General features: G+C 45.1%; 1 protein-coding gene and 1 pseudogene across 3 annotated transcripts in view; both read left to right on the top strand.

Moving 5' to 3' along the window:
- Positions 1 to 10,476, top strand: part of SCUBE3 (signal peptide, CUB domain, EGF-like 3) — a 44,271-nt gene extending 33,795 nt beyond the window's left edge. For all 3 annotated transcript variants that reach the window (XM_006882056.1, XM_006882055.1, XM_006882057.1), the window contains exons 13-22: positions 267 to 383; positions 687 to 845; positions 1,083 to 1,298; positions 1,639 to 1,800; positions 2,000 to 2,167; positions 2,655 to 2,816; positions 3,154 to 3,351; positions 3,902 to 4,054; positions 4,176 to 4,255; positions 9,567 to 10,476. In XM_006882056.1, the coding sequence (XP_006882118.1) occupies positions 267 to 383; positions 687 to 845; positions 1,083 to 1,298; positions 1,639 to 1,800; positions 2,000 to 2,167; positions 2,655 to 2,816; positions 3,154 to 3,351; positions 3,902 to 4,054; positions 4,176 to 4,255; positions 9,567 to 9,716 (1,565 nt within the window). In that variant the 3' untranslated portion in view covers positions 9,717 to 10,476. The remainder of the gene's footprint in view (positions 1 to 266; positions 384 to 686; positions 846 to 1,082; positions 1,299 to 1,638; positions 1,801 to 1,999; positions 2,168 to 2,654; positions 2,817 to 3,153; positions 3,352 to 3,901; positions 4,055 to 4,175; positions 4,256 to 9,566) is intronic.
- A 686-nt stretch (positions 10,477 to 11,162) lies between these two features.
- Positions 11,163 to 16,640, top strand: part of LOC102858698 — a 19,265-nt pseudogene continuing 13,787 nt past the window's right edge.

Genomic DNA, 16,640 nt, shown 5'->3' with positions numbered 1-16,640 from the left:
AAGTTGGATTTCCACTCATTCATTGGTGGGCAGGGAGGAAAAGATTTCTTTCTTAATCCCTCTGGCCTTTTTTCCTGGTTGCCCCCTCCCCTTTGCTCTGTAATTCTCTGGCCCTGCTTCTTCTTTCCCTCTGTCCCTAATGTCTATTTCCCTAATTCTACTCTGGAGCCAAGTCCCTGGCTTCCTGCCTGATTTCTCAACACCCTCTATAGCAATCCCTGCTCCTCATGGGAGCACCATGTGCTGAGCTTCTCCCTTCCCTCTAGAGGCTGCAGTGCTGTTGGTTAAACAACGGGCCTCCTTCAAGATCAAGGATGCCAAGTGCCGTCTGCACCTGCGAAACAAAGGCAAAGCGGAGGAGGCTGGCAGGATGCCAGGGCCAGGTCTGGACTGGGACCCCACCCTACCCGAGTTTGTCTTCTTATGGAGATCTCTCTTTTATCCTACAACCTACCAGTACCCTGAACTCTGGACACAGTGAGGATGGAGAGATAAAAACTCAAGAAAGGTCTAGGATGTACACACACACACACACACCTAATAGACCTAAAACAATGAGAGGATTACAGGGTAGACACAGTCCTAGATCTAGTGAGATATGAGTTAGGCAGAGAGGTGAGAGCTGGGTAGGAGACTTTTCCTTGGCCCAAGGGGGTGCCCTTGAGTTAACAAGACTTCTCTCCTAGGTGGTGCCCCCTGCTCTGACTGCCAGGTCACCTTCATCCACCTCAAGTGTGACTCCTCTCGGAAGGGCAAGGGCCGACGGGCGCGAACCCCTCCAGGCAAGGAGGTTACCCGGCTGACCCTAGAACTTGAGGCAGAAGTCAAAGCTGAAGAAACCACAGGTGGGACTGAGGGTATTGCTCGGAGAGGTAGGAGGACAGGAGCAGGGTGGGGAAATACAGGCCGCTGGCATTAATAGGGAGAGGTGGAACCTGTATTAGGGACAGAGCCTACCTGAGTCAAACCTAAGCTAGTCTCTCTCCTGCCAGCCCCTTCCTGACTGTTGGCTTTAGTCCCTTAGCTCTTATGCTCACAACCATCCTTTCATTCTCTTCCTGATTCACGCCGCTCATCACCAGCTGGCTGTGGGCTGCCCTGCCTCCGACAGCGAATGGAAAGGCGACTGAAAGGATCCCTCAAGATGCTCAGAAAGTCCATCAATCAGGACCGCTTTCTGCTGCGTCTGGCAGGCCTTGATTATGAGCTGGCCCACAAGCCAGGCCCAGGAACTGGGGAGCGAGTAGAGCTGGTGGAGGCCTGCAGGCCTGGGCAGCACCGCACTGGGACTAAATGTGGTAAGGAACTTTGCTGGGGTGTTGTGGGGGGAGGGAGCTGGGAAGGCCCCATTTAGGTTCAGCTCAGGGCAGGACCCTTTATGGACTCAGTTGCATCTCAAATTGTGTGGCAGCCTGGACCTTCCTGCTCAACATCTTTCCTCCCTGGGTCCCAGGCTAAACTCTAGACCATTTAGGCTGCACATGGTTTTGGTCCCCATACTCCCCAAGCAAGGTTTCTTTTGTTCCTTGAGAAGAAGATTCTTCCTGAATCTGGGCAAGTGGGAAGGGAAGACATAGGTCTGGGTTGTGGGAAACGGGGGGGAGTGGGGGGTGGCTAGCACGGCCGACTCTCCCTCAGTCAGCTGCCCGCAGGGAACGTATTACCACGGCCAGACGGAGCAGTGTGTGCCATGCCCAGCGGGCACCTTCCAGGAGAGAGAAGGGCAACTCTCCTGCGACCTTTGCCCTGGGAGTGATGCCCAGGGTCCTCTCGGAGCCACCAACATCACCACATGTGCAGGTGCCAGGGGAACAGTCACCACAGACTGGGGTAGGGTGGGCACTGGGACGCCCACGGGCATGGGATTTCCCAAAGGGCAGGCCCAGGCCACTCTCCTAGTCGGCGTCCTGTTTGTGTGCCTCTGCTCCCTGAGACTGGGTGAGCCCATGGGGTAATGCAGGACCATCCCCATCAGAATTGGGCTCTTGGTTCATTGCAGGTCAATGTCCACCTGGACAACACTCTGTAGATGGGTTTAAGCCCTGCCAGCCTTGTCCACGCGGTAGCTACCAGCCTGAAGCAGGACGGACACTATGCTTTCCGTGTGGTGGGGGCCTCACCACCAAACATGAAGGAGCCATCACGTTCCAGGACTGTGACACAAAAGGTGAGAAGCTCCTTACCAGCCCTCACAGGCTCCCCAGCCTCTGCTGATAAAAAATACTCCCCAAGTTCCTGGAACAAACATATGTTTCCACACTGGAAAAAACCAAGATGCCTGCCCAAGCACAGTTCTACTTACAGGACCCTCCTGGCTCACCACCATTCCCCAGCATAGGAATGAAGGAATTGTCCACAATCTCACTCTCCCCTCTGAGGGGATAACTGTAGTCCATTCCTGTAACACCCAAAGTGAATTTCTGTTTAGGTTCAGTATTGTACTCAGTGCTAGAAGAACAAGAATTAGCACTAGAACTAACCGCTCTGTGAAGTTTCTTTTTCTCTGGACTTGAAAAAGTCTAGTCTGACTGGGACCCTGAAAAGAACCTTCATGTCCTTGATTTCCTGATTCCATAAGCATATCCAGCCCATCTAATGCCCTAGAACTCCCACTTGAGCAGCATCCTTGACACCTGCTTTTCCCTTCCCTGCAGTCCAGTGCTCCCCTGGGCACTACTACAACACCAGCATTCACCGCTGCATCCGCTGTGCTCTGGGCTCCTACCAACCTGATTTCCGCCAGAACTTCTGCACACGCTGTCCTGGCAACACCAGCACTGACTTTGACGGTTCCACCAGTGTGGCCCAGTGCAAGAGTACGTGACAGGCCAGGCTGTGAGGGGGCAGAGAGGCCTTGGAGCAGGGCATGGGGTAGCAAAGGGGTCTAGAGCAAACCACTAGGGAGCAGGGTAGGGGAGTGGTGAGCCGGAAAACCCCACCTTCCTTTCCCCTACCTGGACCCTGGAGCACTGCCTCTGTGGAGCTAGGTAACAGGATAGGCAGACAGGTGCAGTGAGAAAGGCAAGAAGGTGAACCCAGAGTTTAGAAAGTTAGATGGTCTAACTTCCATTCCAGAACTCTTCGGTTTCACCACTGATTTCTATACTGACTTCTTTTCTCTTTCTTGCTCTATCCACTGGGGCCTGGCTGCAGATCGTCAGTGTGGCGGGGAGTTGGGTGAATTCACTGGTTATATTGAATCTCCCAATTACCCGGGAAACTACCCAGCCAGCGTGGAGTGCATCTGGAACATCAACCCCCCACCCAAGCGCAAGATCCTTATCGTGGTACCTGAGATCTTCCTGCCATCTGAGGACGAGTGTGGGGACGTCCTCGTCATGAGAAAGAACTGTGGGTGGCTGCAGAGCTGGGCCAGGGAAAGGGAGTCGGAATCTGGTTGGGAGGGAGAGAAAGAGATGGGCACAAGAAGAATTGGAGCAGTGGAATTAGGGGTCCATGAGGGAAAATTAATAAAAGAGGTCTTGGAGGGAGGTAAACTAACAAAGAGAAAAAAAAAAGCCAACTCAATGAATGGTAGGTGTTCGGGCAGCAGAGATGGAAGCCTTTACTAGGGCTGGAATGCCAGTGATGTCACTTTCCTATTGCAGGGGTTTTGTTAAATTTTTGTCCATTCAAATATCAAATTTCTTATATTATGTGAGTGTCCAGATGACAAAGAGGAGTTGTAGAACAAAGCCAGGGTACAGGAGGAAAAGGGAAAGAGGTGCATGAGTGTATGTATGAGAGTTTCTCTGTGTGTGTGTGTATGTGTGTGTGTGTGTGTAAGATACTGGTTGACAGAGGATGGGATCCTGCCAGCATGATTCCGTCCCCCACAGCTCTTCTTCTTGAAGGCCAGGTTACCTGTCCTGCTGTTCTGACCTGCTTCTCACTTTCCCAGCCTCCCCATCATCCATTACCACCTACGAGACCTGCCAGACCTATGAGCGTCCCATTGCCTTCACTGCTCGCTCCCGCAAACTCTGGATCAACTTCAAGACCAGTGAAGCCAACAGTGCTCGGGGCTTCCAGATCCCTTATGTGACCTATGATGGTGAGCACGGCCAGGAGAATCAGGGAGGGGGTGAGAAAGAAGCTCGTGGGTTATAGGAGGAGACCAGGGTCACTGGGAGAACTCCCAAGCTCAAGTCCTCCCTCTTGGCTGGATTTTGCAGAAGACTATGAACAGCTGGTAGAAGACATTGTACGAGATGGTCGGCTCTACGCCTCTGAAAACCATCAGGAGATTTTAAAGGCAAGTGAATGTTACAACAAGAGGAACAGTCAATATTAAATGAGCATGCATGTACCAGTATGTATGTACCAAGAAGCGTGCTAAATGCTTCCATGAGTATTCTTTTTTAATAAACCCAATAGTGCTAGGAGGTGGGCGTTTTCGTTAGTTGCAGTTCACAGATGAGAAAACAAGCATGCAGAGTTAAAGAACCTGCCTAATGGTAAAGCAAGAATTAGAACCCAAGTCCACCTGATTGCAGTAGAGACTGCCAATATCATTCACACTGTGTTACACTTTTGAAAGGCAGGAGAAGATGAGATGAAATGCCCCTTGTACCTTTCCAGACATACATAAAAAATGAAACAGAAAGATGCTTTTATATTAAGTCTCTTCCTTCCCATACTCCCTTTCCAGTCCCCACAAAGAAGCAGCAGATCTAACATAGCATTTCTCAGTATAAACTAACATTCTATAGAGGCCTCTTTTTTTATTTTATTATTTTTGTGTGCGTGTACCGTCAAATCAGATCTGACTGGTACAGGAGGAGATTGTCCCTCCTTCCCTGGCAAAGCATCTGGTGGATTCGAACCGTTCGCTTCTGGGATTGTAGTTGCAGCTCCTTGCCACTAGGCCACCAGAGCTCCCCTATAGAGGCCTCTTTTAAAGACAAAGAAATATTTCCCGTACTGGAAGATGGACTGCACACCCTGGATCTCTGTTTGAGAAATTTTACTTAAACTATAATCCTAGAATAGGAAAAAGGGGCATATGGGGAAACAGGGAAGAAGTTAGTATTAAGTACCATCAAGTCAGTTATGATTCATAGCAAACGAATAAAGGACAGATCTAAAGCTTGCTCTATCCTGCACTATTCTCACCATCGCTGACATGCTCCAGCCCACTGTTAAAGTCACAGGGTAAATCTGTCGTGTTGAGGAGGGTTTTCCTTTTCTCTGACCCTCTACTTTTCCCAGCATGATGAGGTTTTCCCCCAAGGACTGGCCACTTGTGACAACATGCCCAAGGTATATGAGACCAAGTTTCCTTGCATATAAGGAGCATCCTGGTTGCACCTCTTCTAAGACAAACTTGTTTGTTCTTTTGGCAGTCTGTGGGATATTCCATACTCTTCTCCAACACCACAATTCAAAGACACCGAAGATTCTTCTAATATCTTTATTCATTGTCCAAATTTCAGATGCATAGGAAACAATTGGAAATACCATGGCTTGGATCAGGCATATCTCTTTAAACTGACATCCTGGCACTTCAGCAATTTGGAAAGGTCCTTGACCTTTGGAAAAAGTGGATTTTTCCAATACAACATGTCTTTTGTTTTCTTGACTGCTGTTACCCTGGATGTTGATTATGGATCCAAGGAAAATGAAGTCAATTATAACTTCAGAGTTGTATCTGCTATTATGGTTGTTGCATATTGGTCCAGCAGTGAGAATGTTTTTTTCTAAATGTTGAAAGCTATAGTCTTTCATCTTCTGTAGTAAGTGCTTCAAGTCCTCTTCAGCAAACAAGGCTGTGGTATCTGTATAACATAGGTTGTTGATGAATCTAGCTCCAAACCTTATATCACATTCATCTTCATATAGTCCAGCTTCTTGAATTATTTGCTCAGTATATAGATTGAATAGGTATGGAGAAAGGACACAACCCTGATGCAAACCTTTCCTGATTTTAAACCATGAAGTGATCCCCTGTTGTGTTTGGATAAATACTTTTTGGTTTATGTATAGGTTTTGCTTGAGAACAATTAAGTGTTCTAGGATTCCCATTCTTCTCAATGTTAGCCATAATTTGTTATGATCCATAGTCAAATGCCTTTGCATAGTCAATAAAACACAAACATCTTTCTGATATTTTTTGCTTTCGGCCAAGAGTCATCTGACATGCCTTGGCCTCTTCTGAACCCAGTTTGAATTTCTGGAAGTTTTCTGTTTATGTACTGTGCCAACCACTTTTTAAATAATCATCAGCAAGATTTTATTTGTATGTGATATTAATGATACTGTTCAATAATTTCTGCAGTCTGTTGGACAATCTTTTTTCTTAGTGAGTGTAAACAAATATGGATCACTTCCAGTCAGTTGACCAGTCAGCAGTCTTCTAAATTTCTTAACATAGATTAGTGGGCATGTTTAGGGCTGCATCTGTTGGTTGGAGCATGTCAGTACATACTGCATCAATCCCTGGGGCCTTATTTTTTTTTGCCACTGCCTTCAATGACATTTCCTTCATTCCCACTGGTTCCTGATCATATGGCACCTCCTGAAATGAGTCAGTGTCAACCAGTTCTTTTTGGCACAGTGATTCTGTGTATTTCTTCTATCTTCTTTTTCTATTTTTGCATCATTCAAGATTTTGTCCATAACATTCCTCAGTATTGAAACTTTAGAATTGAATTTCTTTTTCAGTTCTTTGAGCTTGATGCTAAGGCTTGTTCCTCCCATTTGAATTTCTAACACCATCTCTTTTCATATTTTGTTGTAATACTTTGCTTTGTCTTCTCAAGCTACCCTTTAAAATTTTCTGTTTCTTTTACATCAGCATTTGTTTTCCTTCATTGTTTTAGCTTCTCTGTGTTCTAATGCAGTTTTCAGAGTCATCCATTTTGATCTTTTCTTCCTCCTGTCTTTGTAATGATCTTTTGCCTTCTTCCTGGATGATATCCTTTATGTCATCCCACAACTCATGTGGTCTTTGGTCATTAGTGTTCAGTGCATCAGATCTGTTTGGAGACGGTTTTCAAAGGCAAGTGGAACAGATTCAAGGTTCTACTGTTTTATAGTTTGCTTTTATGGATACAACACATATGTCAGCTTGTTGTACTGTGGAAGTGACTTGCTGTTGCTGCTTATTTTATATTTTGTGTATGTGTATGCTTGCTTATTTACAGTTTGCTCTTATGGATACAGCATTTGTCTGTCAGTTTGCTATAATGGGGGTGATTTGTGTGTTGCTGTGATGTCATGCCACTACTGTTTCAAATGCCAGCAGGGTCACCTGTGGTTGGCAGGTTTCAGTGAAAATCCAGACTAAGAAAGACCTAGAAGTAGAATTGACCATCCACTTCTGAAATAAGAGACCTTTGAAAACCCTATTAATAAGAGAAATTAAATTTGAAAGAAGAAGGGGGAAGAGTAAATGTAGAGATTGTAATCAGTGCCATAAAACATGGATGAAGTGTTGAATGAAAAACCAATTTTCTCTGCAAACTTTTGCTTAACTTACAAGATTTTTTAGAAAAGAAAGTATATTCCTAGTTGTAGATTTCATTCCTTATCACCACATAAAAAGTTTTCTTTATTGTAAGAGAATAATTTTAGTATCACAAAATGAAAACCATAATCACAGATAGCTTTTAAAACTTTCATACCTCAAAGAATATAATTTGAATGATGCTTTTTTTAAATATTTTTAGGCATCTGAACTCTAGTTTCAAGTAAAATGTACTGTGGAACTCTAATACATAAAGTAGATGGAAATGAACTTGCTCTGATTAGACTGGGAGAGGCTAAACACATTACCTTTGAGGCCAAGGAAGGGAGATCTGCATTCTAATTTGGGGCCTGACACATAGGAGGCTCTTTATATAGCATGCTGCCCTTTCAAACAGGAGGAACGGCCTGAGTAATATAAAGGGATTAGCCGTTAGAAGACCAGAGGGTAATCATTCCAAGCAAAGTGGCAAGAACAGTATAGATTAGCAGAATGGAGGGGGCCTGAAGAGGAATTAGTAGTAGGTATGGTAGCTAGAGAATTAGTAGACAGCATCTGGACAGGCTATGGAAGTGATGCAGGTTTTACTCTCAATGATTCAAGAAACAAGAGAAGTGTTTTTGGTATTTTCTTGTTTGTAATTTTTTATTATTCTAGTTTATTTACAAAGTTCATACATATTGTTTTTCACACTAGATCTTTCTCATTTACTTCAACCCCCCACACGCATCAAGTTGTGAGACCCCCATGATTAACACCCCACCTCTGCCCAGCCTCACCCCTCTGCTCACACCCTTCTGGATCCTTATACATGTTCTACAATAATGATCTTATAGAGTATTTGTCTTGATGGGACTGGGTTAGTTCACTTAGCATAATGCTCTCTAGTCCCTCCAAAGTTAGATAGTAGTTTACAAAATCATTGCTCGTGTGCTGCATAGTGTGAATGGACCATAATTTCTTAATCCATTCAATGGTAGTTGGACATTTGGGCTGTTTGTATGTTCTTGCTATGGTGAATAACGCTGCTATGAACATTGGTGTACTAATCTCCATTTGTGCTTCCATTCTCATTCTCTTGGGGAATATTCCAAGCAGTAGAATAGCTGGGTCATATGGAATTTCTATGTTCAGCTTTTTTAAAAAAAATTTTATTTTATTATTTTTTGTGTGAGTGTACCGTCAAATCAGATTTGACTGGTACAGGAGGAGATTGTCCCTCCTTCCCCGGCAGAGCATCTGGTGGATTCGAACCGTTCGCTTCTGGGATTGTAGACGCAGCTCCTTGCCACTAGGCCACCAGAGCTCCCCTTATGTTCAGCTTTTTGAGAAAGCACCAAGGGCAGGATCTGATTTAAACACTCACTCCAGCTGCTGTTAAGGAAAATAGTCAGGAGTCTATTGTAACAGTCCATAAAGAGAAATGACAGTGACTGGGCCAGAGTGATAGGTAGAGAAACAGTGAAAAGTCATCAGAACCTGGATATGTTTTAAAGGTAAAGCTGATGGGATTTTTGTAGCTGTGATCAAAAGAGAAAATAGTCAAGGATGACTCCAAGTACCAGGGCTGAGCCATGGAAGCAGTGACTGAGCTGTCTGATTCTAAAGGATTAGGTGGTAAGAATTGGAATCCAGAGTTCACCTCTAGATAAGTGTATTTTGAGATAGCAGGAGTGACATCCACTTCCTAAACAGCATGCCTCAGGGAAACTGTGAAATTTGATAAATGGCGATGGTTGTGGAAGGGCTTCAGGCCTTTTGTTCATGGAGTCACTAAGAGTTGTGCTCAATTTTATGGCAATCAACAACAACAACAATTAGACATTAGGGGATGTCTTCCTACCTACTATAAGAAGCTACATTGTAATCCCAAAGGCGTACAGTTCTAATTCACCAGGTGCTCCGAAGAAGGATGGGCAATCTCCTCCGTGCAGTTTACTGCCTCTGAAAACCCACTAGAGGGTAAGCTATGAGTCAGTTCTGACAATAGCAAACAACAACATATTAGACATTAACAGAGGATTTAGAGTTGAGGCTGGTATTTCTCTTTCCCAAACCCCAACATTGAGGCCAACTTTGTCACTTCCATTTTCTACAGGACAAGAAGCTTATCAAGGCCTTCTTTGAGGTGCTAGCCCACCCCCAGAACTACTTCAAGTACACAGAGAAGCACAAGGAGATGCTACCAAAATCCTTCATCAAGCTGCTCCGCTCCAAAGTTTCCAGCTTCCTGAGGCCCTACAAATAGTTTCCCTCAACCCAGAGACCCCAGTTTTGAAGTTCCCAGACTCCTTAGCCCTCAGAGCTGGCAGCCCCCACCTACAGACAAGGAACTTCCTCTTCTCTTTTTAGAGGGAAAACAAAAATCACTATACAGACCAGGCACACTCCCTTTCTATTCTAGTTTTTTCTCCTTTTCTCTCTGCCTTTCTATCTCTGTCTCCCATATTCTCTTTCCTACATGCTCCCTGGAAAAGCCATTCAGTGCTGGCTTTATTTCCACTTAAGGGTGAATAACAGTGCCCTCCTCTCCAATCAAAAGCTCACATCTCCAGATCCATCAGCTTGGGAGGGTGTGGGAGGTTCTTGAAGGAAATGGGTCTAGTAGGGAACAGGGAGGGGAACTTGGGGACTTCTGCCATTATAGGGTTGTGCCTTGATAGTCGGGAGCCAAACATTCCCTGACAATGTCCCCCAGGGTCATTTTACCAGCCTAGGTCCTGCCAAAGAAGCCTTTGATCTACAAACTTAATGCCAGCACCTCTGGGGCTCATGGCTGGAGTCCTGGAACCCACACAATTGGTTGGCCTTCTTGTCTGTACAGCATATCTCCTCCTCCCTCATATGTCTGCCTGGGGTCTATTCCATAAGGGCTTACAGATACACCTCTGGGCTAGCGGACATCAGGTGAATGGAAAAAAGCAATAGACATATTGGTGAATGTGCCACAGTGGCTCTCCAAGAGAAAGACTGTAACTCTGCAGGACAGATACCAGGTTTTAAAGCATCACCAAAAAAAAAAAGGAAAATGTATCCCATAGTACTAGACTACAGAACGATTGGAAGCCAACCTCAAACAGTAATCCCTTTTCCTGCTGTCTTCCCTGGCCCAGCCACCCCCTCACCCTCACCCAAGTGCTCCCTGGGGGAGCCCAACTCCCCTTGCAAAGTGCTGTCCTTAAAGAAACATGGCTGCTGACCAGCTTGGGCCTTGTCCCACAGTTGTCTTTCCCTTGTAACCCCAGGTGGCTTGTGGGCTCCACCAAAGAGGACCCAGCTCTGCAGCCAGCGCGGAGCCACCTACCTCTGGCCCCAGGCCATGGGCAGCAAGAGGAATAAGTGTGCACTTGGCAAGCCTTCTGCCCACCTTGTCCACATCTAATAAGTGCAATCATTTTGAGTCTTTCTATGTTGTCTAGATGGAGGGGTTTTTGTTTTCTGAGTTTTTGTTTCTGTTTTGTTTTCTTTCCTCTATTAGAAAACCCTATTTATAGCTGCCCAAGAGAGAAAAGTGTGTGTTTAGAGTGGAAGAAAGTTTTTAATTTCATGAACCTTAAGTGCTGAAGCATCTAATCTGTCTCTTACTCCTCCACCAGTGACCACCCAGACTTCTAGGGCCTCAGCTGGGGTCACTCAGGGCTGGGGACTTGATGACACCAATCCTGCCATCCCTGTGCCTCTCCACGGATTCAACATGGACCTCGTGATTGTGGAGGCCATTGGAACTGGTCAGTAAATCTCCACTCCAAGTAGGGAAAATGTCCATCTTCTCCCCGCTTCATCTTGTTTTCTCCTCGTGTGCATATATCCAGCCTACAAAGAAGAGCAGTAGAAACCACCTAAGATGGCATGTCTTGGGGCCCTGAAGCCAGAGACAAGGCTGTGGGGAGCAACCTGGAGACAGTTACCCAGGCATGAAGTTGATGAAGACACTAGATGTTTGCCTGATTTGGGCTACTATGCCTACACTTCCCTGTCTGCCATTCCCTCTCAGAATTTACTTCAAGCCTAGCTTTCTTAACTACTGCTTTTCAAAAAAAGAAGAACCACATCCAATCTCTGATGCTGCACACACCCTTCCCTCAATCCAGCTGCCACCTGGAAGGTTACTTACATCTGCTTCTTCCTGATACCCAGAGCTGTAGTCCTACTCAAATCAAAAGCTTGATTCTTAGGGTTCATTTCTAGGAGACCATCTCAGGCTACTGTTCCCCAAGAGACTCCGCACAAAATCAAGAAGCCTGGCCCCCTCATACCCCCCAAACACCAGTCAGAAGCTTTAGCAGTGGGTAACCAGCATTACAGCTCAATGCTCTCATATCCCTTAGCCAACACTGACCCCTGGGGGGTGGGGGGGGCACCTGGCTCTCTTTGTCTGTTGGTCAGAGGGTAGCTATAAAGATGCAAAATGGTTACTTCCAAATGAGGGAAATGGTCATTTTGCCATAGTACCTGCACTTCCCAAAAAGCACCATGGAAACACCTTTAATCATCTTCTCTAATAGGCATTGGGATTTCTGGTTCCTCTCCCTGCTATTTCACACCTCTCTTGGAAGGCCAGACACGGTGCATCCCAATTTATAACTTCAAGGTCTGTCTTACTTGCCTTCCTTTCATGTCACTCCACACATCTACATAAAAATACTTTAACCATTTGTTTCATAGTTTCTGCAAACTATTTCCGTAGTACCACAAGGGGTTCTCAAGACAGATCCTGGTAAACAGGTAAAGATATGATGCTGTCCACCACGTTTAATTTAGATCTCCAAGAAAAATGGGGGGAAAAGTTTCTGCTGAACCCACTGGAGGATAGCCTTTCTGCATCCAGCTAGGGGCTAAGTGGACTAGAAATGAGGAATCAATACTCAGGGAGTCTCTAGGCCTTTAAAATCCAGCTAGGTGGTATTTTATCAATATAGGAAATATGGGAAGATCGTGAAAATGGCAAGCCTTCATGAACCAAACTTTACAGGGCGGGGCACTCACAGGCCACAGTTCTGTGGGGCCTCATTCATTTTAGTGAAAATCTGCCCCAAGTTGAGTCAAAATGGGAAGCCATTATCCCAAGAGTTCCAAGCTTCAGATGACACAACCTGCCAATCCCACTTTACTTCTCTGCCTTCTCCTTCCTGCATTATCAGTCCAAACTTATTCCCTAAACCCAAGGGAATGGAGTTTGGCTAAAAATAACAGAAACTTGGACTTGAGCTGCCCACCCCAATCTAGAAATCCCAGAATGCTAACACTGAGGTGTGCCTGCTGTGACTTCCCCAAGAGATGATCATATGAGGTGGTGACTCAGATTTGTTGCCAAGAGTTGAGGAATAAAGTCTTGGCCTTTGGCCCTCTTGAAACCATCTGCATCTGAGAAGTGCTCTCCATGTTTGGGGGAGTAAATAAGTACATGTCTCAAAATGTCAGCAATATAAAGCATTCAATTTTTTATATTTGCTGCTTTACCTCAATATATCAGCCTAACTAGGAAGAATGGAGACAAAATGTTACTGACTATAGCAGAAAATGTTAACTTGCCTAGTTTCCTTCTTAAGCACAGTAAGAAAAAAGTGAAAGCAAACAATACAAGGATATCTTTAGTTTTGACATGTCTGAAAGATCATACACCCTTGTGATTGGGTCATTATATCTGGATGAGGAATCCTTTAAGAAAATGCATAATTAGAGGAATTAGAACTCCCAGTACTTATTGGCTTACTAGACAACAGATTGTAGCAGTTTGGACAAACTAAAAATTTTATTCTGTGTGTTCTGAATTGAAATTTCAGAGAATAATGATAACCATATGGCAAGATTTTTTAATGCAGAAGAAATCTCAAAATACTGCATTTTATGTCTGCCTTCCAGTGCCGCCAATAGAGTAAACATCTACACAATCAACAATAAAGAGCAAATGTTGCCATTCATAGAATATTTTGCACTTGGGGAAAAATATGTATCTGAACTTGTAAAAAGAAATGTTTGGATTTTGTATGTCTTTTTATTATTATTATTAAAATACTAAATGGAACTCCTCAGTCTGGCATATTTTCTTCTGTCTCAGTAACTCCGCCTCGAGCTGAAAAAAGTCTTGAGTAGAGTGCCTTCTTGGTTGGGTTTATCAGAGTTGTGCCATGATCCATCTATTTCCTAGTAATTTTAGAATTAGGCTTGGTCCTTTGTGTATCTTTAAAGAAGTATCAAGAATTATCCCCTGGAAGTAGGGGTGGGGGAACTTAGATAACAGTTCCTCACCATAATGTAATGCCCCAAAGCTAGCAGGTCACAGATGGCTGGGATACCTCCCTAATTAAGATGGCCCACTCTAGCAAAGTACAAGCAATGAGGGACACCAAAGGTAGTGTGTGTGTGTGTGTGTGTGTGTGTGTGTGTGTGTGTGTGTGAATGCAATACAGTGTTGGCAACCAAATGGCAGAATTCTAATCTATAAATTATTCAGCCACTACTGCCATCACCCTTGTGTAGAGGGCTGACTTTCAATAGATCGCAGCGAGGGAGCTGCTCTGCTACGTACAAAACCCCGACCCAGAAGCAGGTCGTCTATGAATGGTTTAGCACCAGGCTCCCCACGAACGTGCGGTGCGTGACGGGCGAGGGGGCAGCCACCTTTCCGGCCGCTCCCCGTGTTCCCGGGACAGAGGGCGCTCCGCACCGTACTGACTCTGAGAAGAATGGGAATCCCAGAACACTTGATGGTTCTAATGCGAAACTTATACTTGGACCAGGAGGCAGTCATCAGAACAGAGCAAGGGAACACTGCATGGTTCAAAATTGGGAAGGGCGTATGCCAGGGATGCATCCTATCTCCATACCTTTTCAACCTATATGCAGAACAGATTATCCGGGAGGCTGGGCTCTATGAGGAGAAATGTGGGGTCAAGATTGGTGGACGATTTATCAGCAATCTGCGTTATGTGGATGACACAACCCTGCTTGCTGAAACTGAAGAGGACCTGAAGCGCCTGCTGCAGAGTGTCAAGGACTGCATTGAGGCTCAATGTCAAGAAGGCAAAGATTCTCACCACTGGACCAACTGGCAGCATCAGGATGGATGGTGAAGAGATTGAGATTGTACACAGCTTTAGTTTGCTTGGCTCCACAGTCAACAGTCTTGGCACCAGCAGCCAGGAAATTAAAAGGCGCATTGCCATGGGAAAGTCTGCTGTTAGGGACCTCTCCAAGGTACTGAAGAGCAATGGTGTCTCTCTGGAGACTAAGGTGCGTCTGATACAGGCCATAGTCTTCGCAATCACTTGATATGCATCAGAGAGTTGGACAATGATCAAGGAGGATAGAAGGAGAATTGATGCCTTTGAGCTGTGGTGCTGGAGAAGCATATTGAGGATACCATGGACTGCTAGGAAAACAAACAGATTTGTCCTGGAAAGGGTTAAACCGGGTGGCTCCTTGGGGGCAAGGATTCTGAGGCTCCGTCTAACATACTTTGGACATGTAGTGAGGAGAGACCGGTCCTTGGAGAGGGACATCATGCTTGGGAGGGTGGAGGGACGGCGCAGGAGAGGAAGGCCCTCTATGAGGTGGATTGATTCAGTGACTGGGATAATTGGGATGGGAGTGTCAGAGACAGTGCGATTGGCACAGGACAGAGCAGAGTTTAGGGCTGTTGTACATAGGGTCGCTATGAGTCGCAAGCAACTCGACGGCACATAACAACAAACAATAACTGCCATCACTATTCCTACAGGGAACAGGAAATGATCCCCAATAAATGAATAATCTCATTTTTTAAGCTCAGAGATAAAAGATAACACTCAACTATTACAAAATTATTTTCTGTTAAATCTGATTTTATTTAATATCCACATGATACAGCAGTTAAGAGACAATGGAAATCTGCTGTCAGGGACCTCTCCAGAGTGCTGAGAAGCAACAGTGTCAGTCTGGAGACTAAGATGCGCCTAATACAAGCCATGGTCTTTGCAGTTGCTTGTTATGCTTTAGAGAGCTAGACACAATGACCATGGATGACAGAAAAATTATTGATGTCTTCGAGTTGTTGTGCTGCAGAAGTGTCTTGAACATACCATGGATCACCAAGAAAACAAATAGGTCTGTCTTGGAGAGAGTAAACCATATTTCTCCTTGGAGGCTAGGATTCTGAAGATCCGTCTTGCACACTTTGGACACATGGTCAGGAAAGACTGGTCCTTGGAGAAGGACATCAGGCTCAGAATGGAGGGACAGCACAAGAGAGAAAGACCCTAGATGAGACTGATAGAGTAACTGGGACAATGGGAGTTGGTGTGTCAGAATTAGTAGACTAGCTCAAGATAGGGCAGGCTTCAGACCTGCTATATATAGGGTTGCAATGGATCCCAGATGACAGCACATAACAAAAACAAAAATAAACTGGGTGGTACAATCACTATAGAGGGCAGTCTGGTACTTCCTCAAAAAGTTCGAAATAGCATTTGACCCAGCTATCTCACTGTTGGGAATATACCCCAAAGAAAGCAAAGCCAAGACACAGATAGATGCACACTCATATTTAATGTAATATTATTCATAACAGTAAAGAGATAAAAATAGCCCAGGTGCCCACCAACAATTCAATGGATAAAGAAACTATGGTACATTCACAAAATAGACTATTATACAGTATGGAAAAACAGTGAACTTGTAAAACACTTCACAACATGGATGAGTCTGAAAAACATTATGCTGAGTAAAATATCTGTCAGAAAAAAGCAAAATACTGTATAAATCCAATGTTGTGATAATAGGATTGAGACTGAGGGAGGAGTAAGTGGGAAAAGACTGGATAATGAACACTGCACTGGAATGGGTGAAAGGAAGGGCCCTCTGAAAAGAATGGATGATTACAAACCATGTGTATGGGGGGGGGGACAATAGGAGATCCAAGATGGCAGCGGAGGCAGAGACAGTGTGGTGAGCTGCGGGAGCAGGGAACCACTTAAAGCAGGGCCATTATGGCCTTCCACAGACTTCAGCTTATTGATAATTGAACACTTAAACAGTTGATGATTGGCCCTCAGTGAAGACAGAGGCTCAACAACAGAAATTCAAGGATTCCCAAGGAGAAATGGGTGAGTCTCGTGGCTCACAACCCACCCCTGCAGAGCCCACACCACGCCTCACAGCCGCTGCAGCTCCACGAGGCTTTCACAGCTGGAAC

Source organism: Elephantulus edwardii, unplaced genomic scaffold (assembly GCF_000299155.1).
Source record: "Elephantulus edwardii isolate Elephantulus edwardi_28Jun2011 unplaced genomic scaffold, EleEdw1.0 scaffold00017, whole genome shotgun sequence".
In the NCBI taxonomy this organism is placed as follows: domain Eukaryota; kingdom Metazoa; phylum Chordata; class Mammalia; order Macroscelidea; family Macroscelididae; genus Elephantulus; species Elephantulus edwardii.
This window is presented reverse-complemented; position numbering and strand designations above follow the sequence as displayed.